The sequence below is a fragment of the Dipodomys ordii genome, unplaced genomic scaffold, assembly GCF_000151885.1.
Source record: "Dipodomys ordii isolate 6190 unplaced genomic scaffold, Dord_2.0 Scaffold107, whole genome shotgun sequence".
NCBI classification, from domain to species: Eukaryota; Metazoa; Chordata; class Mammalia; order Rodentia; family Heteromyidae; genus Dipodomys; species Dipodomys ordii.
Genome location: NW_012267323.1, coordinates 2156632 through 2182105, shown reverse-complemented (window position 1 = coordinate 2182105; position 25474 = coordinate 2156632). Strand labels below are relative to the sequence as shown.

Sequence of the window (25474 nt, the reverse complement as noted above, 5' to 3'; positions counted from 1 at the left end):
CATCATAGCCCTCTCCTTTGTCACCACCAGCGCTATCCTCGAAAGAGGACAAGGAGCAGGACCGAGAGGCCAATGATCCCTGAGCCACAACCCTCCCATTATGGGCAATGTATTTCAAGTAAGATTATTTACTCCCTCAGGGGTGGCAAGCTGTCAGTGTGTCAATGGAAGGTCAATGGACTCAGGCAGGGTGGGGGAAACTTTACCCAGATGTCAGTCCTCATTTCTTTTTTTATTTTTTGTCAGTCCTGGGGCCTGAACTCTGGGCCTGGGCGCTGTCCCTCAGCTCTTCAGCTCAAGGCGAGCGCTCTACCACTTGAGCCACAGCGCCACTTCTGGTTTTCGGGTGGTTCATGGAAGATAAAAGTCCCACAGACTTTTCCTGCCCAGGGCTGGCTTTGAACTGTGATCCTCAGCCCTCAGCCTCCTGAGTAGCTTGGAGAACAGGTGTGAGCCACCAGCGCCCAGCTTTGTTGTTGTTTGTTGGGGGTTTTTTAAAACTTACTTGGTATTTGGGATGGAACCCAGGATGTTGAATTTGCTAGGCAAGCACTTTGCCACTGAGTGACATCGCAGTTCAGTCCTCATTTCTGACGTGTCTGACTTCGCCCAATTGTTCTTACAGAAGCCTAGCCCAAAAAAAGAGCCGGAAAGAATAGAGATGGTAAAGGTAGGTAAGAAAACAGAGACCCGGGGCTGGGAAGGTGGCTCAGTGGTAGAGCGCTTGCCTTGCATGCTCGAGGCCCTGGGTTCAATTCCTCAGCACCACATAAGCAAAAAGAAAAAAGCCGGAAGTGGCGCTGTGGCTCAAGTGGTAGAGCGCTAGCCTTGAGCTGAAGAGCTGAGGGACAGCACCCAGGCCCAGAGTTCAGGCCCCACGACCGACCCCCCCCCAAAAAAAAGAGAACAGAGACCCTATCTTTATCTTCACAGAGTCCTTGGCAACTGAGCAATCATCTTTAGCCTCATTTAGCTTACATGCCTGTCATCCTAGCTACTCAGGAGGCTGAGATCTGAGGATCACAGTTCAAAGCCAGCCCAGTCAGGAAACTCCATGTGATTCTGATCTCCCCTGAACCACTAGAAAACGGAAAATGGTTCCAAGTGGGAGAACTCTAGCTTTGAGCCGGAAAAAGCTCAGGGACAGCGTCCAAGGCCTGAGTGCAAGCCCCATGGACTTTATTGTCCTATTGGCCTCAAACTGTGATCCTCAGATCTCAGCCTCCTAAGACCTGAGCTGGGATTACAGGCGTGAACTCCTGGTGCGTGCTTCACCTTGCCTGGATGATGACCCATTCTCTGGCTGCCCTCTGCTTTTCTCGCTCAGTTGCCACCTGTAACAATAATCCCCCAGAAGATCGTGGCAGCTAGGAAGATTCAGGCCTGGTGGAGGGGCGTGTTGGTGCGTCGGGTGCTGCTAGTCGCAGCCCTCAGAGCTTGGATGATCCAATCCTGGTGGAGGGCAGCCAAGCACAGGCAGATAAGCAAGTGCCGGCAGAATCTGCTGAGAGAGTACGCCATCCGGGAAGCCGCAGCCGTGAAACTGCAGGCCTGTGTCCGAATGTGGCTATGTCGACAGTATTTCAGCCACCTGTGCAGCACGATGTACGTGTTCCAGTCCACCAACGAAAGGCTCATCTGCCAGAAGGATGACTCTTGGCCCGTCCAATACAACGCGGTGGCCAGACCACCGGAGTTCCACATCGAGATCCTGTGCGTCTAGAATACACAGGGCCTGCCATGATCATTGGCCCCAGTAACTCAATAAAAAAAAAAAATGTCTGGCCTGGATGGATTGTGTGCACACGTGAGCCTCCATGATTGTCCCAGAGATGTCAGCCTTCTGGGCTGGGAAGGTTGGCTTAGTAGTAGAGCGCTGGCCTCGCATGCCTGAGGCCCTAGGTTCGATTCCTCAGCACCACATAAGCAGAAAAAAAAAAAAAAGCCAGAAGTGGCGCTGTGGCTCAAGTGGTTGACTGCCAGCCTTGAGCCAAAGCAGCTCAGGGACAGTGCGCAGACCCTGAGTTCAAGCCCCAGGACTGGCAATAAATAAATAGCCATGCGCCAGTGGCTCATGCCTGTCATCCTAGCTACTCAGGAGGCTGAGATCTGAGGATTATGGTTCAAAGCCAGCCTGGGCAGGAAAGGCCATGAGACTCTTATCTCCAATAAACCTCCAGAAAACCAGATGTGGCGCTGTGGCTCAAGCGGTAGAGCGCTCACCTTGAGCTGAAGAGCTGAGGGACAGCGCCCAGGCCCAGAGTTCAAGCGCCATGACTGAAAAAAAAAAAAGGAAGAAAGAAATGTCAGTCTTGTCCCTCCTATTTTATTGTGATCAGGGGTATCTTTTAAGTCCACCCTGGAAAATGGCCCCTTCTCTCTGGGCAAAGATGCAGTAGATCCTTCCCCCCTAGAAGTCTGCCCAACACCTGTGTTACCCAGGTGACTGGCACACCGGGAGCAGTTACCCGCCCTTTCCTCTGAGGTCACATCCTGGACTGCCCTGGCCACGCCCCCTTTGGCCTGTGGGAGGTTCCAAAGCTCTGAGGTCACTTTCCAATCTGCGGTGGCCACACCTCCTTCCTGCCCTCTCCCTATATATACCCCACCACCACCACTGCGCACAGTGCTTCCCGAGCTGGCTTGGCCTACCTTGTGTTCATAGGCATTCTTCATTATAGGCACAGTCCAGCCTGCCATTATGCAGACCCAACACCAGCTCTCCATTGTGTGTGTGTGTGTGTGTGTTTCAGGGCTCTGGGCTGTCCCTGAGCTCTTTGTACTCAAGGTTAGTGCTCTACCCCGTTGAGCCATAGCATCATTTCTAGTTTTTGAGTAGTTCATTGGAGATTAGAGTCTCACAGACTTTCCTGCCTGGGCTGGCTTTGAATCGTGATCCTCAGATCTCAGCCTCCTGAGTAGCTAGGATGACAGGTGTGAGCCACCAGTGCGTGGCTTCAGTGTCTGATTTTGTATGTGTGTAGCCTTCTGTCTTCTAGGAGGAAGATGAGAAAACATTAATGATGCACCTGCAGCTGCCTTGGCAAAGCCAGATTTTGCTGGATGCGACCTTACTACCCCTGTAATTACTTCATCCTGTTGGGTTTACGCCAGTGGCTCACGCCTGTCATCCTAGCTAGTCAGGAGGCTGAGATCTGAGAATCTTGGTTTAAAGCCAGACTGGGCAGGAAAATCTATAAGATTCTTATCTCCAATTAATGAGAAAAAATAATACAGAAGGGCTGGGAAGGTGGCTCAGTGGTAGAGCGCTTGCCTTGCATGCCTGAGGCCCTGGGTTCAATTCCTCAGCACCACATAAGCAAAAAGAAAAAAGCCGGAAGTGGTGCTGTGGCTCAAGTGGTAGAGCGCTAGCCTTGAGCTGAAGAGCTGAGGGACAGTGCCCAGGCCCAGAGTTCAGGCCCTACGACCGGGCCTCCCAAAAAAATAATAATAATACAGAAGTGGAGCTGTGGCTCAAGTGGTAGAGAGCTAGCCTTAAGCAAATAGCTCAAGGGATAGAACTCAGGCCCTGAGTTCAAGACCCAGGACCAGTACACACACACACACACACACACACACAAACCCCATCCTAACCCTTATGTCATAATGAGATTATGAATTCATAGTTTTCCCTTCACTTATACTTGCCTCATGCCAGGCCCTGGGAAGCAAAGAAAGCCGGAGTAATGAACCATCTAGAAATAAGCCATGAGGCTTCGATTTTGCGTAAGAGATATAGCTGGGTGTACCCGGTGGGCATGGGGGGGGGATGTGCTGGGTGGCACCCCAAATATCACCACAGCTCTGGGAGATGGGGGAGCTAGCAATACAAAAGCAGTCCGTGCCTTTGTACAGAATCCTACCGAGAACCGACGGTCAACTCATTTATACACTTCTTGTTACATCTAATGACAGACCAAGAACACTTTAATTTTAATTGTACTCGATGAAGAAGAAAAAATAGGCCCAGAAATTCAGCCCATACAAAAGAAGAAAGCAAAGGTGAGTGGAATTCCATATTGTTAAGAGCACTTGAGCCCTGTCATTCACGCAGGTTTGCCTGGGTCTCTTTCTAATCCCTGGTTCTCTGGATCTGTTTTGGTTTGTAGCATAAACAAAAATGATTGAGCCTGGTGCTGATGGCTCACGCCTGTCATCCTAGCTACTCAGGAGGCTGAGATCTGAGGATCCTGGTTCAAAGCCAGCCCGGACAAAGAAAGTCCATGAGACTCTAATCTCCAATGAACCACCAGAAAACCGGAAGTGGCGCTGTGGCTCAAGTGGTAGAGCGCTAGCCTTGAGCTAAAGAGCTGAGGGACAGCGCCCAGGCCCAGAGTTCAAGCCCCACAACTGACAAAAAAAAAAATGAATGAATAAAAAAGAGCCATCCTTGAGCACCAAGGCTGAGCGAGAGTACCTTGGCCCTGAATTCAAGCCCTAATACTAACACAAGAAAAAAGTATTATTTTGTATTATCTTTAGGAGGTTTCAACATGCCAATGTAATATCTGTGTATGTGGGGGAGGGGTGGAGATACTGTGACTTGAACTTAGGATCTAAGAGCTGTCCCCTATATATATATATATATTATTGGCCAGGGCCTGGGCACTGTCCCTGAGCTTCTTTTTGCTCAAGGCTGGCACTCTACCCCTTGAGCCACAGCACCACTTGCAGCTTGTTCTGTGTATGTGGTACTGAGGAATCGAACCCAGGACCTCATGCATGCAAGGCAAGCACTCTACCACTGAGCCACCTTCCCAGCCCTTCCATATCATCCCTTCTAGCATTCTCTCCCAACCCCATCCATTGCCCTCCACATCCCCCCCTCCCACGTTCTCCTGTGTACATGGAAGATTCTGCCTCTGTTCCAGAAAAATCTTAAGAAGGAAAGAAATGCAGCCATTCAGATCCAAGCCTGGTGGCGGGGCACCCTGGTCCGCCGGGCCCTGCTGCACGCCGCCCTCAGGGCTTGGGTCATTCAATGCTGGTGGAGGCTGATTCTCCTGAGGATGCTGGAGAAGAAGCGGCGGGAGAACCTCATTTCCTACGCCAGCCAGGAGAGGGCGATAGTGAAGCTCCAGTCTCTGGTCCGCATGTGGCGCGTGCACTGGAGATACTGCCAGGTGCTCAACGCCATCTATGTCATCCGAGGTCACTGGCAATGCCACAATTGCCAGATGTGTTCTTTCCTCCGTGCTCACTGCGTGATCACCTCCACCCACTTGCAGTTCCACATCGAGATCGTCAACAACTAAGGGCTGGCAAGGAGGCGGCCATTGGGCCTTCCATCCCCAGTAAAGGTCTAAGCTGGTCTTCTGGGTCTTGTTTGGTGTGTGTGTGTGTGTATGTGTGTGTGTGTGTAGTGCACACACCAGTCCTGGAGCTAAAACTCAGCTGAACAATGTCCCTCAACTTCTTTTCTTTTTTTCTAGGTCGTGGGGCTTGATCTCTGGGCCTGGGTGCTGTCCCTCAGCTCTTCAGCTCAAAGCGAGTGCTCTACCACTTGAGCCACAACGCCACTTCTGGCTTTTTCTGCTTGTGTCGTGCTGAGGAATTGAACCCAAGCAAGCACTCTACCACGGAGTCACCTTCCCAGCCCCTCCATGAGACTCTTATCTCCAGTAAACCACTAGAAAACTAGAAGTGGCACTGTGGCTCAAAGTGGTAGAGTGCTAGCTTTGAGTAAGAGCACCAGGACAGAGCCCAGGCCCCTGAGTTCAAGCCCCAGGACCAATCAAAAGTCTCACAGACATTTCTGCCCAGGCTGGCTTTGAACGGCGATCCTCAGATCTCAGCCTCCTCAGTAGCTAAGATGACAGGCGCGAGCCACCAGTGCCCTGCAAACCTAGTCTTCCGTATCATGTTGATCTCAGGCTGAGGGCTGTGCTAATCCTTCCTTCTCTTTTAGAGGGAATTTCGGGGAGATTTCCCACTGTTTCCAGGGGACCCCCAGATTGGACTGACAATGACCATATGTCACTCAGTTGTCAAAACAGAGACTGCAGCTGGACACTGGTGGCTCACGCCTGTCATCCTAGCTACTCAGGAGGCTGAGATCTGAGGATCGCCGTTCAAAGCCAACCCAGGGAAAGGAAAGTCAGTGAGACTCTGATCTCCAATGAACCACCAGAAAACCGGAAGTGGCGCTGTGTTCCAAAGTGGTAGAGAGAGAGAGAGAGAAAGAGACCGATAGGTAGCAGACCTGATTACTCCTTTATTGGAAGGGCTACGCATTGTTGTACTTTGCAAGCCTGGGCACCCAAAGAGATTTGCAATTGAATACTCAAGCGGTTTTCTTTGATCTCATAGTTGCCTTGAATAAAGCCCCGGCTGTGGCAGTTATGCCAGCGCCAGTACACCTGAATGATGCGGACCGCGTTCAGCAAGCGACAGTAGCGCTGACGGATGCGCCACATTCGAACCCAGGACTGCAGCTTCACCGCCGCCCATTCTTTCCACGTGTAGATCTCCAGCTCCATCCTCAGCCTTTGGGTTATCATTTTGGACAGGATTAACCTCCACCAGGACTGGATGATCCAAGCCCTGAGGGCCGCGTGCAACAGTGTACGCCGAACCAGGGTGCCCCGCCACCACGCCTGGAGGGCCACAGCTGCAGAGTCTTTGGTCATGTTGGTCCTCTCTGGTGGGGATTTGACTTGCAAGAGAGAAAAACAACATTGGAATAATGCTGAGGGTGCAGGAGACTCAGGGTGATGTCCGCTAGGATCCCTGATCAAGGAGCAGGAAACCCTTTCCTCGCTCAGCTTAGCTCTGAGCAAACCCCAAACTCCAGGAGGCCCACCATTGGTAGCTAACACCTTGTCATCCCAGAAAGCCAAGATCTCTGAGATATAAAAGTCTGGGTATAAAAGTCCGTGAGACTCTCCTCTCCAAATGACCACCAAAAAGTAGAAGTGGAGCTGTGGCTGAAGTGGTAGAGCACCAGTCTTGAGCAAAAAAAAAAAAATTGAAATTAAAACAAAGCCTAAGGGAGAGCACCCAGGATGAGTTCAAGCCCCAGTAGTGGCACAAAAAAACAGAGGCTGGTGCCGGTGGCTCACGCCTGTCATCCTAGATACTCAGGAGGCTGAGGTCTGAGGATCGTGGTTCAAAGCCAGCCTGGGCAGGGAAAGTTTGTGAGACTCTTATCTCCAATCAACCACTAGAAAACCAGAAGTGGCCCTGTGGCTCAAGTGGTAAAGCACTCGCCTTGAGACAGCACTCAGGCCCAGAGTTCAAGCCCCACGACCAACAACAAAACAAAACAAAAACAAAAACCAGCAGGCTTCCAGGAAACACACATGGGAACCCACTAAGATATGGTTTAGAACCTGGTTTAGAACCAGCCTTCATTACTTCATTATTTTTCTGAGCGTGTGTGTGTGTGTGTGTGTGTGTGTGTGTGCACACGTGCATAAAGGCTTAAACTGAGGACTTTACCCTCTTGCGTTTTCACTCAATGCTGGTGCTTTACCACTTGAGTCACAACCCCACTTTCAACGTTTTTTTTTGCTAGTTCATCGGAGATAAGACTCTCACAGTTTGGTCTGTTTTGGGGCTGGCTTTGAATAGCAAGTGTCAAATCTCAGCCTCTTGAATAGCTGAAATGCCACCAAGTACACGACCCTCATCTTCTTGGATGATAGAAGAGTTCTTCCCCGTCTTTCAGCACTTCAAGTTCATGAAAAGTATCATGGGTCATGCCTGTCATCCTAGCTACTCAGGAGGCTGAGATCTGAGGATCACGGTTCAAAGCCAGCCTGCGCAGGAAAGGCCGAGAGACTCTTATCTAACAATGAACCACCAGAAAAACTGGAAGTGGAGCTGTGGTTCAAGCCGCAGAGCACTCTCCTTGAGCTGAAGAGCTCAGGGACAACACCCAAGCCTGAGTTCAAACCCCACGACCAACAACAAAAAAGACTACTCAGCTTAGTACTAGCTGTGGGGCTGAGACACCTTTCTGGCCTTTTCTAGGTGGGGGAATCCCCTCTCCCAGTTACTAGGGGAAACTTATTCTTTCTCGAAGATGGTTTCTTTTGGGGAGGAGGGGCGGGGAGGTCAGTCACGGGGCTTGAACTCAGAGTCTGGGTGCTGTCCTTGAACTTTTTCTACCACTTTGAGCCACAGCTCCACTTCCACTTTTCTGGTGGTTCATTGGAGATCAGTGTCTCACGGACTTTCCTGCCTGGGCTGGCTTTGAACAAGGATCCTCAGATCTCAGCCTCCTGAGTAGCTAGGATGACAGGTGTGAGCCAATGGGGGCCTGGTTTCTTGGCCAGTTTTAAAAAGCATGGGACATTCTCGAGTTGATAGGTTAGTACGGAACTCCCCAATTACCCATAGTTACAGCCTAGATGTTCACATCACCCTTCGGTCTTCTGGTCTCCTCTCCCACAGAACCAGTGGGCAGGGGAAAATGGTGACATCATAAGAGCACTTATGATGTAGGAACTAGGCTGTCTTCCAAGTCAAGGCTGGGGCTCTATCCTTTGAGCCACGCCTCTAATTCTAGCTTTTGAGTGGTTGGACAATCGCATACAGATTCCTGTCCCAGGCTGGCTTTGAACCTGGATCCTCAGTTCTCAGCCTCCCTGAGCAGCTAGGTTGACAGGCGTGAGCCACCGGCGCCTGGCCTAACACAGCTTTTGAGGGTGCAGGAATTACAGGTATGCACTGCTACACCTGGCTCAGCCTTGTGTAATGTGATGTGTAAATGAACCTCTAATCTGTCTGACTTCTATGAGCTATCTATTGGAACTTCTAATGTACACAGACAATATCTCTCTTCTTCCTTGAGTACTTCTATTTAAATTGTAGCAGATATTTTTGCAGGCTGAACAAATAAGTATCCCCAATGCCCCAAACCAGGTCCCCCTCCAAAAAAAATCTTAAGCCAAATTTCTTTTTCTCTACCTGTTGCTTCCAGCAACTTTCTATATTGCTATCATCTGATATAGGATGTATATTTTATGGAAATGTTCCTATTTGGGGAGGGAAAATAATCTTGGTTATGACAATAAATTTCAGTGGAATCTGTTTGCATTTGTATACATTACTGCTTGGTTATTCTCTTGGATTTTTTTGAGTGAAGATTATATAAATGATACCATATTATAGCAACATGGAAAGCTATTCCTTTTCCATTTTTGTACGGTATTTTAAGAGTTTTATATTTTTACTTATTTGTGATGGTAGATCTTGAACTCAGTCCCATAGCTTTTTAGTGCTCTACCACTTGAGCCACACATCTATTTCCAGCTTTCTGGCCAGGCTGGTTTTGAACCTTGATTCTCAAATCTCAGCCTCTTAAGAAGCTAAGATTACAGATAGGAGTCACCAGTGCTGATGTGGTTTTGTTTGTTGTTTATTGTCATGGAGTTAACTTCCCAGAAAAACTCTCAAAGCTTAGAATTCATAAAAATATCTTCTCCTTGGCCCAGGTAACCTGGATGACATATTATTTTAAAATGTAGTCCGGGCACCCATTGCTCACGCCTGTCATCCTAGCTACTCAGGAGGCTGAGATCTGAGAATCACTATTCAAAGCCAGCCTGGACAGGAAAGTCCGTGAGACTCCTATCTCCAATGAACCACCAGAAAACCAGAAGTGGCGCTGTGGCTCAAGTGGTAGAGCGCTCGCCTTGAGCTGAAGAGCTGAGGGACAGCGCCCAGGCCCAGAGTTCAAGCCCCACGACTGACAAAAAAAAAAAAGTAACTATTGGGGCTCAGATTTTATTTTCAGAAGCTGGGGTGTTTCCCTGTTCTTGTTCACAGTGGTGAAAAGGTGGATGTCAACTTATTCCCTTGTATGTAATTTGTTGATTTCTTTTTCTCTTGAACTGCCTAAGTATTTGATCGGTTATGACATTGTGCTGTGATCACCCTATCTGGTTTTCTTCATCTTCCGAGGTCACGTGAGTCCCCTTAGGCTCTGGGAAATTCATTCATTCTTTAAACCCAGTGGCTGGTTACCTTCATCTTTGTCAAGGACACTTTTTTTGTCGGTCATGGGGCTTGAACTCAGGGCCTGGGCGCTGTCCCTCAGCTCTTCAGCTCAAGGCGAGCGCTCTACCACTTGAGCCACAGCACCACTTCCGGTTTTCTGGTGGTTCATTGGAGATCAGAGTCTCATGGAATTTCCTGCCCAGGCTGGCTTTGAACCTTGATCCTCAGATCTCAGCCTGCTGAGCAGCTAGGATGACAGGCGTGAGCCACTGGAGCCTGGCTTCATGTACACTTTGAATTTCCTATCTGCTAATCACTGCATCTATTTGTATTATTTTTTTCTGTGTGTGCCTCTCCTTGGGCTTGAACTCAGGGCCTGTGTATTGTCTCTGAGCTTCTTTTGCTCAAGGCTAGCACTTTACCATTTTGAGCCAGCAGCGTCTTTGTGGTGGATTAGTTAGAAACAAGTGTGGCTAATTAGAGCAAGGGTATCGTGGACTTTCCTGCTCAGGTTGGCTTCGAACCACAATCCTCAGAATCTCAGCCTCCTGAGTAGCTAGGATGACAGCAATGAGACCGATTGGGAGCTCCTTTTTGTGGACAAATTCTCCCTTAGTCTACTGGTGAGCGCCACAATCCTTACCCACAGATTTCCGAGTGGGGGGGGCAGGGGAAGGGGGAGGAGGAGGACAGGTCTCAGTGCGTCAGCAATATCTTAGTAGGAGTGTGACATGGAGCCAGGCCCTGTCACTCCTGCCTAAGACAGCTCTGAAAATCAAACAAGAAAATGTGGTGGTTCATCCCTCTAATCCTTGCTACTCAGGAGGCTGAGATCTGAGGATGGAAGTTCAAAGTCAGCCTGGGCAGAAAACTCTGAGAGGATTCTTTTCTCCAATTAACCAGCAGAAAAAAAAAATTAGAAGTGGGGGGCTGGGAAGGTGGCTCAGTGGTAGAGTGCTTGCCTCGCATGCATGAGGCCCTGGGTTCGATTCCTCAGCAACACATAAGCAGAAAAAGCCGAAAGTGGCGCTGTGGCTCAAGTGGTAGAGCACTAGCCTTGAGCTGAAGAGCTGAGGGACAGTGCCCAGGCCCAGAGTTCAAGCCTCATGACTGACAAAATATCAGAAGTGGAAGTGTGGTTCAAGTGGTAGAGCACCAGCCTTAAGGGGGGAGAAAAAAACCCAAAGGAAAATTCTAAATCCTGAGTCCAATCCTTTGTACTAGCACAAAAAGGAAGATAGAGGTTGATAGCTCATGCCTATAGTCTTGGCTACACAGGAAGCTGAGCTCTAAGGATCTTGGTTCAAAGCCAGCCTGGGCAGGAAAGGCCGTGAGACTCATCTCCAATGAACCACTAGAAAACCGGAAGTGGCGCTGTGACTCAAAGCGGTAGAGCGCTAGCTTTGAGCAGAAGAGCTGAGGGACAGCGCCCAGAGTTCAAGCCCCACAACCAACAGCAGCAGCAGCAAAGAAAAAAAGGGGCAGGGGAGAATGGGAAGAAGGAAGAAAGGAACAGGAGGAGAAGCAAAGGAGGAAGATTTAGCCCCAGCAGGGCAAGAAGACAGAATCCCAGCGTGGCCCAGTTGCTCAGAGCTAGGACTGCTCGGGATGTTAAGTCTTTCCTATGACCTACTTCTGCCTTGACACTTGTGAAACAAAAGTCTACAAAAAGCCCCCTTCACTGCTTTATGGGTAGGGGAATACACTCAGATAGCATGCAAGACCCCGAACCCAGCAAGATCTCCAACTTGAGCTGCAGATGATTGTCCGAGATCCGATAGTGACCTTTGATGACACCCCCAGATGCATAGACATGACTCCTCCAATAGGCCTGGATGATGCGTACAGCCTGGAGCAGCCGACGATAGCGCTGGCAGACACTCCACATGCGGACCCACGACTGTAGCTTGACCGCTGCCCACTCCTCCCGAGAGAAGGTCCTCAGGATCACCTGTCGCCTCTTCTCCGTGAGTTTCAACAGCACCATCCGCCACCAGCTCTGGATAATCCAGGCCCTGAGTGCTGCGTGTAGTAGCGTCCGGCAGACCAGGACCCCCCTCCACCAAGCCTGAATCTTTACCACTGGTGTATTTTCTTCCTGCTTCTCTGGGTACTTGCAAGAAGAAGAAAAGAGAGAGAGAGACAAGCCCAGCACTGGCGGCTCACACCTGTCATCCTAGTGACTCAGGAGGCTGAGATCTCAGGATAATGGTTCGAAGCCAGCCCCACAGGGATGGAAAGCCCAGGAGACTCTTCTCTCCAATGAAGCAGCAAGAAAAAGGTGGAAATGAAGCTGTGACTCAGGTGATAGAGCTCTAGGCTTGAGCATAAGAGCTCAGGGACAGTGCCGAGGCTCCTGAGTTCAAGCCCCCAGGACTGCCACCAAAAAGAAAAAGAAGAAAGAAACATAACTGGGGTATTTCTTTTTTTTTTTTTTGGTCAGTCGTGGGGCTTGAACTCTGGGTCTGGGCGCTGTCCCTCAGCTCTTCAGCTCAAGGGTAGCACTCTACTACTTGAGCCACAGCGCCACTTCCAGTTTTCTGGTGGTTCATTGGAGATCAGAATCTCACAGACTTTCCTGCCCGGGCTTGCTTTGAACCGTGATCCTCAGATCTCAGCCTCCTAAGTAGCTAGATTGACAGATGTGAGCCACCAGCCCCCAGCCTGTGTTTATTTATTTCTGTTGTTAGCTCAGGACCATGCAAAGAGCATCAGGCACAAACTCCATGGCCCCAAAGCCATGGCTCCTCCTACCTTCAACTGCTTCTCTGAGGCTTTGGGTATGGAGGGTAGACCAGTTGACTCTTCCTGCTGAGGTTTATTAACATCTTTTCTTTCAAGTTGATCTACCTCCTACAATCAATAGTTGTGGGGGGGGAGGGAGGAAGAGTGAGGACATTGTCCATCTCCATCACATCCCCAGCTCCCTCCCAGGGCTTCGCAAAGTCCTCTCTCTCTCTCCCCAAAGCTGCTATGTCTGTCTCTCTCTCACTCACCATTGGTCACCTGTGGAATGGGCATAGATGGTTCAAATCCCCTTGGGTTTCTGTTCCTTCAATCTTGGCATGGGACGGAGAGAGAGGAGAGCAAGGGGACCCATGATGTCATAAGAACAACTATGACACAGAACACCAAGACGGGGGCTCTGGGAAGGTGGCTCAGTGGTAGAGCGCTTGCCTTGCATGCCTGAGGCCCTGGGTTCGATTCCCCAGCACCACATAAGCAAAAAGAAAAAAAGCCGGAAGTGGTGCTGTGGCTCAAGGGGTAGAGTGCTAGCCTTGAGCTGAAGAGCTGAGGGACAGCGCCCAGGCCCAGAGTTCAGGCCCCACGACTGGACCAAAAAAAAAACCCAAAAAACATCAAAATGGCTCCCAAGAGTGGAGGCTGCTCCCCCCCAAGGGGGGAAAATAACAATTACCCATTCTCTTCTACCATAAATGGGCAAAGATTTGGTCTGAAAGCCAAGGTATCAGAAGTATCAGTCCATTGAGTTGAAGGTATATAAAGATAGCCAGGGTTGGGAATATGGCTCGGTGGTAGAGTGCTTTCCTAGCATGCATGAAGCCCGGGGTTCAATTCCTCAGTACCATATACACAGAAAAACCAGAAGTGGTGCTGTGGCTCAAGTGGTAGAATTCTAGTCTTGAGCAAAAGAAGTTCAAGGGCCAGGGGCCAGTGGCTCACACCTGTCATCCTAGCTACTCAGGAGGCTGAGATCTGAGGATTATGGTTCAAAGCCAGCCCAGGCAGGAAAGTCCTTGGGACTCTGATCTCCAATGAACCACCAGAAAGCCAGAAGTGGCGCTGTTGCTCAAGTGGTAGAGTGCTCACCTTGAGCTGAAGAGCTCAGGGATAGCACCCAGAGTCCAAGCCCCATGACCAACAAGGAAATAAATAAAAGAAGCTCAGGGACAGTGCCCAGGCCCTGAGTTCAAGCCCCAAAAGGAAAAAAAAGTTAGCCAGTCATTGGTAATAGCTTTTAATGGCAAAATTTAAATATCCATTAATAGGGAATTGATTTAGTGATGTTCAGTACCTTTGTAACTTAGATTTTACATAATTACATTAAGATATTACATAATATTACTATTAAAAATAATAACATATTACTGATTAAGTATATCCAAGTATTTTTTCCCCTCTAGCATTACTGGTGTTTGAACTCAAGGCCTCATGACTGATAGGCAGGTACTCTTCTGCAGGTTATTACTACTAGTAGCAGCGGTAATACTAGTAGTTGTAGTACTGGGGTGAGGACTCAAGGACTGGACATTGTCCCTTTTTTTTTTTGCCAGTCCTAGGGCTTGAACTCAGGGCTTGGGCGCTGTCCCTGAGCTTCTTTTGCTCAAGGCTAGTGCTCTACTACTTGGAGCCACAACACCATTTCCAGCTTTTTCTGGGATTAGTAAGAGTCTCACAGACTTTCCTGCCTGGGCTGGCTTTGAACCTCCATCCTCAGATCTCAGCTCCTGAGTAGCTAGGATTCCAGGTGTGAGCCCATAAGGACCAGTTTGTCCCTTAAGCTTTTTTGCTCACTGCTGGCACTCTTCCACTTGAGCCATACCTCCAGTCCTGAGTTTCCTCATTCTTGTCTCTAGAAGTTAAACTCTGCACCTAGCAAATACTAAAAGAACTGCTCACTGAATGAACGGATGGATTTGATTATGTAAAATTGAGCCAGATTGCTTCCCTAGAGATTTCTAAAGACCATTCCCCCATTCCTTGGGGGCAGGTCCTGTCTTTATTTACTTTTCCCAGTGCCCAATGTCCCCGTATGGGGTTGAGGGGGAGAGGTGAGCAGGAAGTGACTGGGCTGTGTAGAGATGGAGTTCAGCACTAAGAACTGGACAGCAACCAGATAGAGGGTTGGGGAAATTAAAGAGGGGAGGGGCCTGGAAATGCAACAGAACTGTGATTGGTGAATTAGACAGGAAGAGGCAGGACAAAGGAGCTGATGGAGAAGAGCTAGCAGCTGTCCCAAGTGTCACTCTCCTCTCTGCCATACATGATCAGCTCGGGGTCAGGTGGTGAGGAGGGTCCCGGGCCCTCTGTCAGCCTCTAGCTAAGCTCTGGTGGTTCAAAGCCAGCCTGGGCAGCCAAGTCCATTGAGATTCTTTTTTTGGGGGGAGGGGGTCCAGTTATGGGGCTTGAACTCCGGGCCTGGGCGCTGTCCCTGAGCCTCCTTTTGCTGAAGACTAATGCTCTAAATTATTTTGAGCCAAGTAAGCCAAGAACAAAGAGACAAACAGGGGGCTGGGAAGGTGGCTCAGTGGTAGAGCTTGCCTTACATGCATGAGGCCCTAGGTTCCATTCCTCAGCACCACATAAGCAGAAAAAGCCAGAAGTGGTGCTATGGCTCAAGTGGTAGAGCGCTCGCCTTAAGCTAAAGAGCTGAGGGACGGTGCCTAGGCCCAGAGTTCAAGCCCCACGACTGGCAAAAAAAAAAAAAGAAACAGCATAGGGTCTCCCTGATATGTGCATGCTAAAGCCAAAATGCACGAAGATATGACAAACAGGACTCAAGAAACAAAGGACAGCCATTCATTTTGTCATATCATTGCTAAATGACTCATGTTCTTAACCCATATATATATATATATATGTGGTAGACACTGGACATAGAAGGAAAAGAACTAAGCAACCCAAAGACAGCAATGGGAAGGGAGGAATGAGAGGAAAAGACGGAACAGCCTACACTAAGCAAAAGGAAAGAAATGGAAACATCACCTGATGGGGAAGAAATAGTATTGTCAAAGTTTATAGAAGTCACCAGCTGTGTAGACCATGATCATGACAATGTGCCTTGTGAAGGTTAAAATGTGTTTGTGACTTTAAGTATGACCATTCCATTGTGAAATATGTGAAATTTATGTAATCACCTAATCTCAATTAAAGAAAAGTGAGAAGGGATGGGTTAAGAGAGATGGGTAACAATGTTGTCAGACACCTTGTACTCATATACTGTTTTAAAGATTAGCGCTTTTGGGCTGGGAAGGTGGCTCAGTGGTAGAGCGCTTGCCTTGCATGCTCGAGGCCCTGGGTTCGATTCCTCAGCACCACATAAGAAAAAAGAAAAAAGCTGAAAGTGGCGCTGTGGCTCAAGTGGTAGAGCGCTAGCCTTGAGCTGAGGGACAGTGCCCAGGCTCAGAGTTCAGGCCCCACGACCGGAAGTAAAAAAAAAAAAAGGATTAGCGCTCTTACCACTTGAGCCACAGCACCACTTCAGCTTTTTCTGTGTGTGGGACTAAGGAATCAAACCCAGGGCTTCATGCATGCTATCCAAGCACTGTACCTCTAAGCCACATTCCCAGTTGTTTGGTTTTTTACATTCCTAGTCCAGTTCTTTGTTTTTTTTAAAGGGAAATCTTAGACTGGCTTAGTGGTAGAGTGCTTGCCTAGCATAGATGAAGCCTTGTGTTTGATTCCTCAGTACTATATAAACAGAAAAAGCCAAGCTGGGCGCCGGTGGCTCATGCCTGTCATCCTAGCTACTCAGGAGGCTGAGAACTGAGGATCTTGGTTCAAAGCCAGCCTGGGCAGCAAAGTCTGTGAGACTCTTATCGCCAATAAACCACAAGAAAACCGAAAGTAGTGTGCAGGGCTCAAGTGGTAGAGCTACTAGTCTTGAGCAAAAGCTCAGGAACAGTGCCCAGGCCCTGAGTTCAAGCCCCAGGACCAGCATGCATGCATGTGCGAACATGAACACGCACGCACACACACACATACACACACACCCTGTTCATTGTCCCGCAGAAACCAAAGAGCCTCAGCCCACCCCTGCACCCCTCCTCTCCCCCTCCTCTCCGGGGCTTTACCCTACATCAGAAGTGACTGACTGACTGGTGGCCAGAAGGAAAGCATTTCTCTGACACATTTTCTAAGCAGGGTCCTTGGCTTTGACATAGGATACAGCCTGGCTGTCATTCAGTATTAGGACAGGGAACTTCCCAATTCTGACCTTGTCCCCACACAGCGAACCCCACCAGTTCCCTAGGTAGACCAGTTGTCATCAGCTTGATCCCACAGGCAGCCCCTGCCCCCCACCCCTGTGCGGTGCCAGCTCTGACACAAACAATTGTGGCTTCTTGGCTGGGGGAGTGGAAGGACAAGCCCTGAGGGGGGACAGGAAGCTGGGAGGAGCCAGCTGAGAGAGCACCCCGAGTTCCTTTTCGTCTATCATGGGGCTTGAACTTGGCCTGGGCGCTGTCCCTCAGCTCTTCAGCTCAAGGCGAGCGCTCTACCACTCGAACCACAGCGCCACTTCTGGTTTTCTGGTGGTTCATTGGAGATAAGAGTCTCACTGGCTTTCCTTACCCAGATCTGTGATCCTCAGATCTCAGCCTCCTGAGTAGCTAGGATGACAGGTGTGGGCCACCAGCGCCTGGCCACCACAAGTTCTTTTGGAGAAGACTAAAGGCCCGGAGGCTAGCAGAGGGCTGAAAATCTATTAGAGCTCTGCCCTTCCCCAACGCAATTCACCTGCGACCTCTCCCTTCCAGAAGCTTCAAGAGACAAGGCCTCAAAATGGAAGGCTTTTAATACAAAGAGAGGGGCAGGGTCTGGACAGGATTTAAATAAGGAGGTGCAGGGTGTCAGGAGCCGGCGGCTGGGTGCACTGAGGTCCTGCGGAGGGGGATGATGCACACTGAATTCCGGGCTTCTTTGAGTCGCCACCATCGGCCAAGCCTGCAGGAGAAAGGGATAGCTGAGCCAGGCGGCAGCAGCTCAGGCCTGTCATCCTAGCTACTTGGGAGGCTGAGATCTGAGGATCATGGTTTGAGGCCAGCCTGGGCAGGAAAAGTTTCTGAGCCTATTTTTTTTTTTGCCAGTCCTAGGGCTTGAACTCAGGGCCGGTGTACTGTCCCTAAGCTGCTTTTTGCTCCAGGCTAGCCCTCTACCACTTGAGCCACAGCACCACTTCCGGCTTTTTTTCTGTGTCAAACCCAGGGCTTCATGCATGCTGGGTGAGCACTCTTACCACTGAGCTACCCTCCCAGCCTGGTTTGGGAGACTCTTATCCCAATAAATAACCGAAGAGCCAAAAGTGGCGCTGTGGCTCAAGCGGTAGAGTGCTAGCTTTGATCAAAAAGCAGATCAGGGACAGTGCCCAGGCCCTGAGTTCAAGCCCCAGGATTGTCCTATACTCCTACCCAATGCCAACAATCTCTTCTCTTCCTATTCCACGGGCTGCCCAGCCTTGCCCTCTGACCCAGGGTCAAGGGCAGAGAAGGAAGGAGGGAAAAATCACAAACCTGTGTTCCTGGCCCACGCCGGCCACCAAAAAGTCCCCAGTGCTGGAAAACTTGAGGCTGTTGATAAAGCCCACCTATGGGGGAAAAATAAAAAAGGATGGGGTGAGATATCCCAACACCCCAATCCACCAGTGTCCCCCAACATCTCCCACCTTCCAAGGTCTTGGGGGTCCAAAATCCCTGTCAGGGCTCCCAGGGCAGAGGGGGGAGAGGGGGGGCAGTGCCAAGAGATCAGATCAAGGCCCGCTCACCAATGGGATGTCACACACGTGGTCCAATCGCCGGAAGCCTTCCCCGCACTGCCAAAGACGTACACGGGAGTCATGGGAGCCTGTAGCTACGAGGTCTGTGTTGAGCAGCGCAGTCACTGAAGACACCCAGTAGGGCTGCTCCAGCCCAGGCTCACCCCGTATCCCGTGAGCTTCCCGCTGCAGGGCGAGCGGCCGCTTCTTGGAGAGACCCCACAGGGCCACAGAGCTGGGGGTAGGAGGGCGGTCAGTGGGTGGCGGAGGAGGGACAGGACAGAAAGAGAGGCACGGAGCAAGAGAGATCAAACTACCCCTGCTCCCACAGTGGGGAAATGACACAAAGCAAGTTCAGGACTGACCCAAGTGGTCAGACATCCAAGAGCCAGTTTGGTTGTGTTTTTGTTTTTGTCGGTCGTAGGGCTTGAACTCTGGGCCTGGGCGCTGTCCCTGAGCTCTTCAGCTCAAAGCAAGCGCTCGACCACTTGAGCCACAGCGCCACTTCCAGTTTTCTTGTGGTTTATTGGAGATCAGAGTCTCACAGACTTTCCTGCCTGGGCTGGCTTTGAACCACGATCCTCAGATCTCAGCCTCCCGAGTAGCTAGGATGACAGGTGTGAGCGGCGGGTGCCCTACCCAAAAGCCAGCCCTTACCCATCATCAGCGCCCGACACCATATGCTCCTCGTTGATCAGGTGGACACAGTCAATGGAGCCCCTGGGGAAGAGAGGCCGTTGAGGGGGGCGTGGCCCAGCCCTGCACCCCCAAGAACCCATCTGGTGCGGCAGGCCACCTTACTGGTGGCCATAAAAGACGAGTTGCGACTCTTCGGGGATCTTCCACACGCGCACGGTCCCATCCCGGCCCCCGGCGGTCACGCAGCATTCCCGGCTCAAGGCGTCCAGTGCGGCCACGGCGTCCTGGTGCCCGAAGCTGGGGAGCAGGGAGGGCAGAGGAGGAGAGGTCATGCTGCTGAGACCCAGCCCCGCCCAGCCACGCTCCCTCTGCCCCCCCCCCTCCCGCCCCGGCCCTGCACGCACAGCGTCTCCACGTAGGAGTTCTCGGCCACATTCCACACCTTCACCGAGCGGTCGTGGGACGTGCTGTAGAGCTGGTGGGTGCCCCTGCGGAACGCCAGACCCTGGGGGAGTGGGGAGACAGGAATGGCAGAAGGGGCCAGTGTGGCTCACGCCTGTCATCCTAGCTACTCAGGAGGCCGAGATCTGAGGATCGCGGTTCAAAGCCAGCCTAAGCGAGGCACCAGTGGTTCACGCCTGTCATCCTAGCTACTCAGGAGGCTGAGATCTGAGGATCGCGGTTCAAAGCCAGCCTGGGCAGGAAAGTCCATGAGACTCTGATCTCCAATGAACCACTCAGAAAACCAGACGTGGCACTGTGGCTCAAGTGGCAGAGCGCTCTCCCTGAGCTGAAGAGCTGAGGGACAGCGCCCAGGCCCAGAGTTCAAGAACCCACGACCGACAAGAACAACAACAAGTTACAAAAACGCTCAGAGAATGGGAAACGAAGTCTGTCCCCACTAAACACCCTCCAAGCAAGGCCCAGATCCTCACCGACACAGCGTCCCGGTGCCCTGTGAAGGTATACAGGTGACGACAGCTCTGGGCCTCCCAAATGAGGATGAGTTTGCTGCGGTCACCAGAAGCCTGTGGGGATCAGGACAAAATGGCCACAGGTACATAGCACCCCCCTCCCTCCCCACCTGGGCCACACACACACACACACACACGCCCAGTGCCAACCCAGCCTTACCAGGTACTTGCCATCGGAGGAGATGGCCATACACAGGACATGGGTGCTGTGCCCAGTTGGCTGTCCTTCTGTACCCTTCTTGGCTCGAGGTATCACGTGCAACTTCCGTCCACTCTCTACGCTCCCTAGCAACCCAGAGGAGAGACAGAGAGAGAGAGATGGGAAATCTGGGAGAGCAAGAAGGGATGGTGGGAAAAGTTCTATCCTTTTATCAAGGGATAAATGTAGAAATTGGATTATGGAAAATGCTCTACACTGGGCTGGGAAGGTGGCCTAGTGGTAGAGGGCTTGCCTAGCATGCCTGAAGCCCTGGGTTCGATTACCTCAGCGCCACTTAAAACAGAAAAAGCTGCAAGTGGGCACTGTGGCTCAAGTGGTAAAGTGCTAGCCTTGAACAAATAGAAAGCTTAGGAGTAGGGCACCGGTGGCTCATGCCTGTCATCCTAGCTACTCAGGAGGCTGAGATCTGAAGATCACAGTTCAAAGCCAGCCCAGGCAGGAAAGTTCATGAGACTCTGATCTCCAATGAACCACCAAAAAACCCATAAGTAGCACTTTGGCTCAAGTGGTAGAGCACACTCTCCACTCTTGAGGAGAAAAGGGAAAAAAAGAGATGGGGAAGGAAAGCAAAGGGGAAAAGTTAAAAAGAAAATGAAGCTGCTCCTATCATTCTAGTTACTCGGGAGGCTGAAATCTGAGGATCAAGGTTAGAAGCCAGCCTGGGCAGGAAAGTCCATGGGACTTGAACATGGGGCCTGGGTGCTGTTCCTGAGCTCTTCAGCTCAAGGAGAGTGCTCTACCACTTTGAGCCACAGTGCCATTTCTGGTTTTCTGGTGGATCATTGGAAATAAAGAGTTTTGTGGGGCCTTTTCTGCCCGGGCTGGCTTTGAACCATGATCCTCACATCTCAGCCTCCTGCGTAGCTAGGGTGACAGGCGTGAGCCAACACGGCTCTTTTGGTAGCAAATCTACCTCTACATGCTTCCCTTATCACAGTTCAGTATGTCAAGATGAGGCCCCCCTCTCCTCAGACCACCCCCCCCCTCCAGATACCCCACCCAAGCCGTCACTCACACTTAATGATGGTGCAGTCTTTGGCAGCAGAGAAGATGGCCGAGTCATCAGGGGTAACAACCAAACACGTAATGGAGAGCTGGTGGCCTCGTAGCACTCGAATGGCAGCAGGGTCTGGGGTCTGGATCTGAACAGGTATAAAGGATGGGTGGCTGAGGCTGGGAAGGTGGCTCAGTGGTAGAGTGCTTGCCTAGCATGCATGGAGCTCTGGGTTCGATTCCTCAGTGCCACATAACACAGAAAAAGCTGGAAGTGACACTGTGGCTCAAGTAGTACAGTGCTAACCTAGGCCCTGAGTTCAAGCCCCAGGACTGGTTAAAAAAAAAAAAAAAGGGGGCTACTGCATATGGCCCTTAAACCCTGTTAGGAGCTGGTGGCTCACGCCTGTTATCCTAGCTACTCAGGAGGCTGAGATCTGAGGATCCAGATTTCAAGCCAGCCTAGGCCAGGGAAGTCCGTGAGACTTATCTTCAAGGAACCCTCAAAAAGCCAGAAGTGAAGGTGTGGCTCAAGTGGTAGAGCACCAGCCCTGAGTGAATAAGGGATAGGGCCCTAGCCCTGAGTTCAAGTCCTAATGCTAGCCACGCTCCCTCTCCCCACGTGCAAAAACACACACATAAACAATGACCTTTAACTCCACCGTATCTGTTCATGCGTTTGCTGTATAGCAGAGCAAAGACCCCATAGCCCAGTGTCCCCTACCAAGCTCTTCCGCCTCTTACCTCCCGTGCAACGCACTTCTGCAGTCTTCCTCTCTGTTCAAGCTACATGGAGAGAGAAGAGGAGTTGAGGTCCAGGAGAGCGGGACCAAGCCCCTCTCCCAACCTTCCCCAACCTATCCTCCCTTCCGTCCCCCCAACACTTACCACATCCTCCTTCAGACGCCCGGCCACCTGGTCCTCTTCAAACTCCCGGGCCTCGGCCTTCTCCTCCTCTGTGCAAATACACACCGGTCTATGTAATCCAAGGCTTGGGGGGGGGGGGGTCCCTTGCCTTTCTTAACCCCACCCCAGGCTGGGTCTCAAATACATGGCTGTGGCATGCAGGAAGTTCAGGCTACTGTGGCAAATGGGAAGGATTTTCTTAACTAGGGCTTGAACTCAGGGTGTAGGCACTGTCCCTTAGCTTTGTTTTTGGAGATAAAAGAGGCTCACAGACTTGGAACCTCCATTCTCAGATCTCAGCCTCCTGAGTAGCTAGGATGACAGGTCTGAGCCACCAGCCTCCAGCTTCCCTTAGCCTTTTTGTTCAAGTCTAGCACTATCCGAACTTGAGCCTTTTGCTGGTTTAATGGCAAATAAAGAGTCTCTTTATGGAATGGGCGGGTTTCAAACCAGGATCCTCAGTTCTCAGGACTCACCTTGCTGCCTGAGCTGTTCAAGGTAGAGTTTGGCCAAGCGCAGCTTCTTCTCCTGTGCGGTCTCTTCCAGCTCCTCCTCCTCCTCCACCTCCTCTGTCCTCTTCGGAGCCAGGCTTTAGGCAGGGAGGGAGGGGGGAGTTTAAGGGGCTCATCCAGCAATTCTCACCACTAGGATTACAGGTGGGAGTTACTGGAGCCCAGCAACACATTTCCTCTTAATGTGCCTGTTCATCTCTGTTCCCAATAGTAAAGCCAGTGCCTGGCATGGGAAAGGGCAGAAAGGATGCAATGGACAATGTCACATTCCCATATTTTCACCTATTTAGGAAGCTGATGTGGGAAGATGACTTCATCCAGGTCTCCAGGCCATTCAGGATAACAAAGCTGAGACCCTGTCTCAACAACCCAAGAATCGCTAGACATGGTGGTTGCTACCTATCATCCCAGCCTGGGGGAAGCTAAGACAGGAAGATCATGAATGTAAAGGCAGCCTAGGCTACAGAACAAGACCCTGTCTAAAAAAAAAAAAAGACACACACACACACAAACCTAGGAATTGTGCCAATTCAGGAAAACAACAAAAGGCTTGTGAAGGTGGCTTAGTGGTAGAGTGCTTGCGTAGTACCACATACACAGAAAAAGCCAGAAGTGGCTCTGGGGCTCAAGTCGTCCAGTGCCAGCCCTGAGCCAAAGAAGCTCAGGGACTGCGCCCCCAGGTCCTGAGTTCAAGTCCCGGGACTGGATGTATGTGTAGGAAGGGGAGATTTAAAAAAAATAACAAGAGCCACACTCTGGACACTATAAAGGCCAGAGAGGATCCCACACTCTGCCCAGCTCTGTCCGGCCTCACCATTTCACCATCCTGGGCCTCAGTTTCCCCTGGCACCAGGTGACAAACAGCAGCAGCTCACCTCTCGGTCTCGGAGTCGCTTGAGATCTCTTCATTCATCCTGCCGCCACCCTTGGCCTTGGCTTTGCCCCTGTCCCCAGCAGACTCGGCCTGGGAAATTACATGCGTCCCTGTCGTGGGCCACCCCGGAATCGACCCAGAGACCCCCCCCCCAAAGCCGTGACTGCTCATGACTGTGATCCCCAAGATCACAGTTCCAAGATCGGGCCCGGGGCCAAGTGAGGCCAACAGGAGGAGGCCCCGACCCCAAGACCAGCAGCCTGCCCCGGGAAACGCGATCCAAGATCCACACCAGCCCTGGAAGAGCACCGGATGCTCACCTTTCTCCGCCGTTTGCCGGCCCCCGCAGCGGCCCCCACCCCCGAGCCCGACCTTCCCCGCTTCCGAGCTGCAGCCGCCGCAGACATGATGCGCCCAGCCTCAGCGCGCCGCCGCCACTGCCAGAGCACTCACGCGGCCGCTGCGCCTCCGGCCGCATGGCAAGACCCCGCGCCCTCATTGGCTCCCACGCTCCATCGGGTCCCGCCTCCCCCATCTCCATTGGGTCTTCCAACCGAGTCGGCCACACCCCCGAGCTCTCATAGGACAGAAGCGTGAGGCCACGCCCGCCGACGTTCTGATAGGCTCCCTGGAAAGCCTCTCCCCAAGCGCTTCCGTCTGGAGCCCCGAGGCGCATGCGTCTTGCGTCTGCCTGACTTGGCAGCCTGGATCCAGACTCTCTTCTCTTGTGCTTGCGCCCTGCGGCCGCTGGGAGGCCGCAGAGATGCGGGTTTCCAAGTTTCCAAGTGTTGTAGGGCGGGGACCAGGGAAAAGGGGGGGACGGGATGGGGGGGCAGGGAGATGGGGGGGGGGAATGAAGATCCAGGGAATGAGGCCGACCCAGAATCCCTACCTGAAGGCCAAGGTCATTGGGCAAATGATTGCTACGCCGTGGACTGACCAGCAACATCAGGAGGGGCCCTGGGCCTTGGAGATGTCCACTGTGTGTCCCTCCATCTGTGGACCAGGCCACCAACTTGGGCCTGGCTGCCTGGGCCTCTTGGCTCACCCCACTAGTGGCCAAACAGCTGGAATTCTACACCCTGGTCATTGTCCCTCTCCTTCTCCTGCTCCTCCTCCTCCTCCTGGTCCTCCTTCTCCCCATTCTGAGGAACTCCCTCTTTGAGCCCAGCCTCAAAAAGTTGGGTGGGAAGTTGCTAGAGAAGGATTTCAGACCCTTTGGGAGGTGCACACAGCAGTTCCCCTTCCTCCCCCCCCCCCCAGTGAGTTGTTCTGTGAGATTGTCCATAGCCATTCTGCAGGACCAAGCCAACACACTGGAACCTTGCCCGGCACCCCAGATCTCTTAAGTAGGTTAGGAAAAGGCGATCTGACCCAGAAGTAATGCCTATCTTCCCCCCCCCCCATGGCTGGTATGACTCAGCCCAGCAACCAAGCCAGGTCCCCAAGCTTCCCTGACAAAGGAGGGAGAGTCTGGCTGGAACAGGGAGGAGGAGGTGCCTAGAGGAGATTCTCCTTTCACTTTCCCTCTCACTCCAGGGCACCCTGGAAATCTGGAGGAGGAGAAGGGAGACAGCCTCTTTTTTCTTGATTGAATGGGAAGACTGGATGGGTCCTGACCTGATGCTTCTGACTTGGAGAAAGGCGTAGATCTGGGGCACAGAGAGCTGGAAAAGGGGTTGATCTAGGTAGCAGGAAGTAGAGGTAACTCTTCCCCATATACACATCTGCCACCCCCAAAAAAAGGGCAAGGCTGGGGTGGGTCGAGTTGGTGGTAGCTTCATGAAGAGGCCCCTCTCCCCCATCCCCTCATCACCCCCAATCTAAGGGAAAGCCATGGCTCCAAAACAGAAGTCCACAGTGCAGCAGCAGCAGCAGCAGCAGAAGGAAAAGAAGAAGAAGAAGAAGAAGAAGAAG

At 51.5% G+C, this 25474-nt stretch overlaps 5 protein-coding genes across 5 annotated transcripts; 2 read left to right on the top strand and 3 right to left on the bottom strand.

Annotated features, from left to right (window-relative positions):
* The first annotated feature begins 661 nt into the window (after positions 1-661).
* Positions 662-1723, top strand: Iqcf3 (IQ motif containing F3). Its single transcript, XM_013028048.1, has 2 exons — positions 662-670; positions 1328-1723. Exons 1-2 carry the CDS (start codon positions 662-664, stop codon positions 1721-1723), a joined length of 405 nt encoding a protein of 134 aa, XP_012883502.1.
* Positions 1724-3708: 1985 nt separating this feature from the next.
* Iqcf2 (IQ motif containing F2) lies at positions 3709-5255 on the top strand. The gene is made up of 3 exons (XM_013028121.1): positions 3709-3726; positions 3916-4002; positions 4872-5255. The coding sequence occupies exons 1-3, from the start codon at positions 3709-3711 to the stop codon at positions 5253-5255; spliced, it is 489 nt and encodes a 162-aa protein (XP_012883575.1).
* Positions 5256-6206: 951 nt separating this feature from the next.
* On the bottom strand, positions 6207-6629 carry LOC105994562 (IQ domain-containing protein F5-like). The gene has a single exon (XM_013028120.1). The coding sequence runs from the start codon at positions 6627-6629 to the stop codon at positions 6207-6209; it is 423 nt and encodes a 140-aa protein (XP_012883574.1).
* Positions 6630-11623: 4994 nt separating this feature from the next.
* Positions 11624-11932, bottom strand: LOC105994504 (IQ domain-containing protein F1-like). The gene has a single exon (XM_013028047.1). The coding sequence runs from the start codon at positions 11930-11932 to the stop codon at positions 11624-11626; it is 309 nt and encodes a 102-aa protein (XP_012883501.1).
* Positions 11933-17465: 5533 nt separating this feature from the next.
* On the bottom strand, positions 17466-23969 carry Rrp9 (ribosomal RNA processing 9, small subunit (SSU) processome component, homolog (yeast)). Its single transcript, XM_013028211.1, has 14 exons — positions 23878-23969; positions 23559-23647; positions 22648-22760; positions 22154-22221; positions 22010-22051; positions 21288-21414; positions 20213-20337; positions 20014-20106; positions 19483-19583; positions 19241-19375; positions 19097-19159; positions 18449-18674; positions 18198-18271; positions 17466-17631 (listed from the first exon to the last, which is right to left on the bottom strand). Exons 1-14 carry the CDS (start codon positions 23962-23964, stop codon positions 17538-17540), a joined length of 1437 nt encoding a protein of 478 aa, XP_012883665.1. The 5' UTR covers positions 23965-23969; the 3' UTR covers positions 17466-17537.
* Between the last annotated feature and the right edge of the window lie 1505 nt (positions 23970-25474).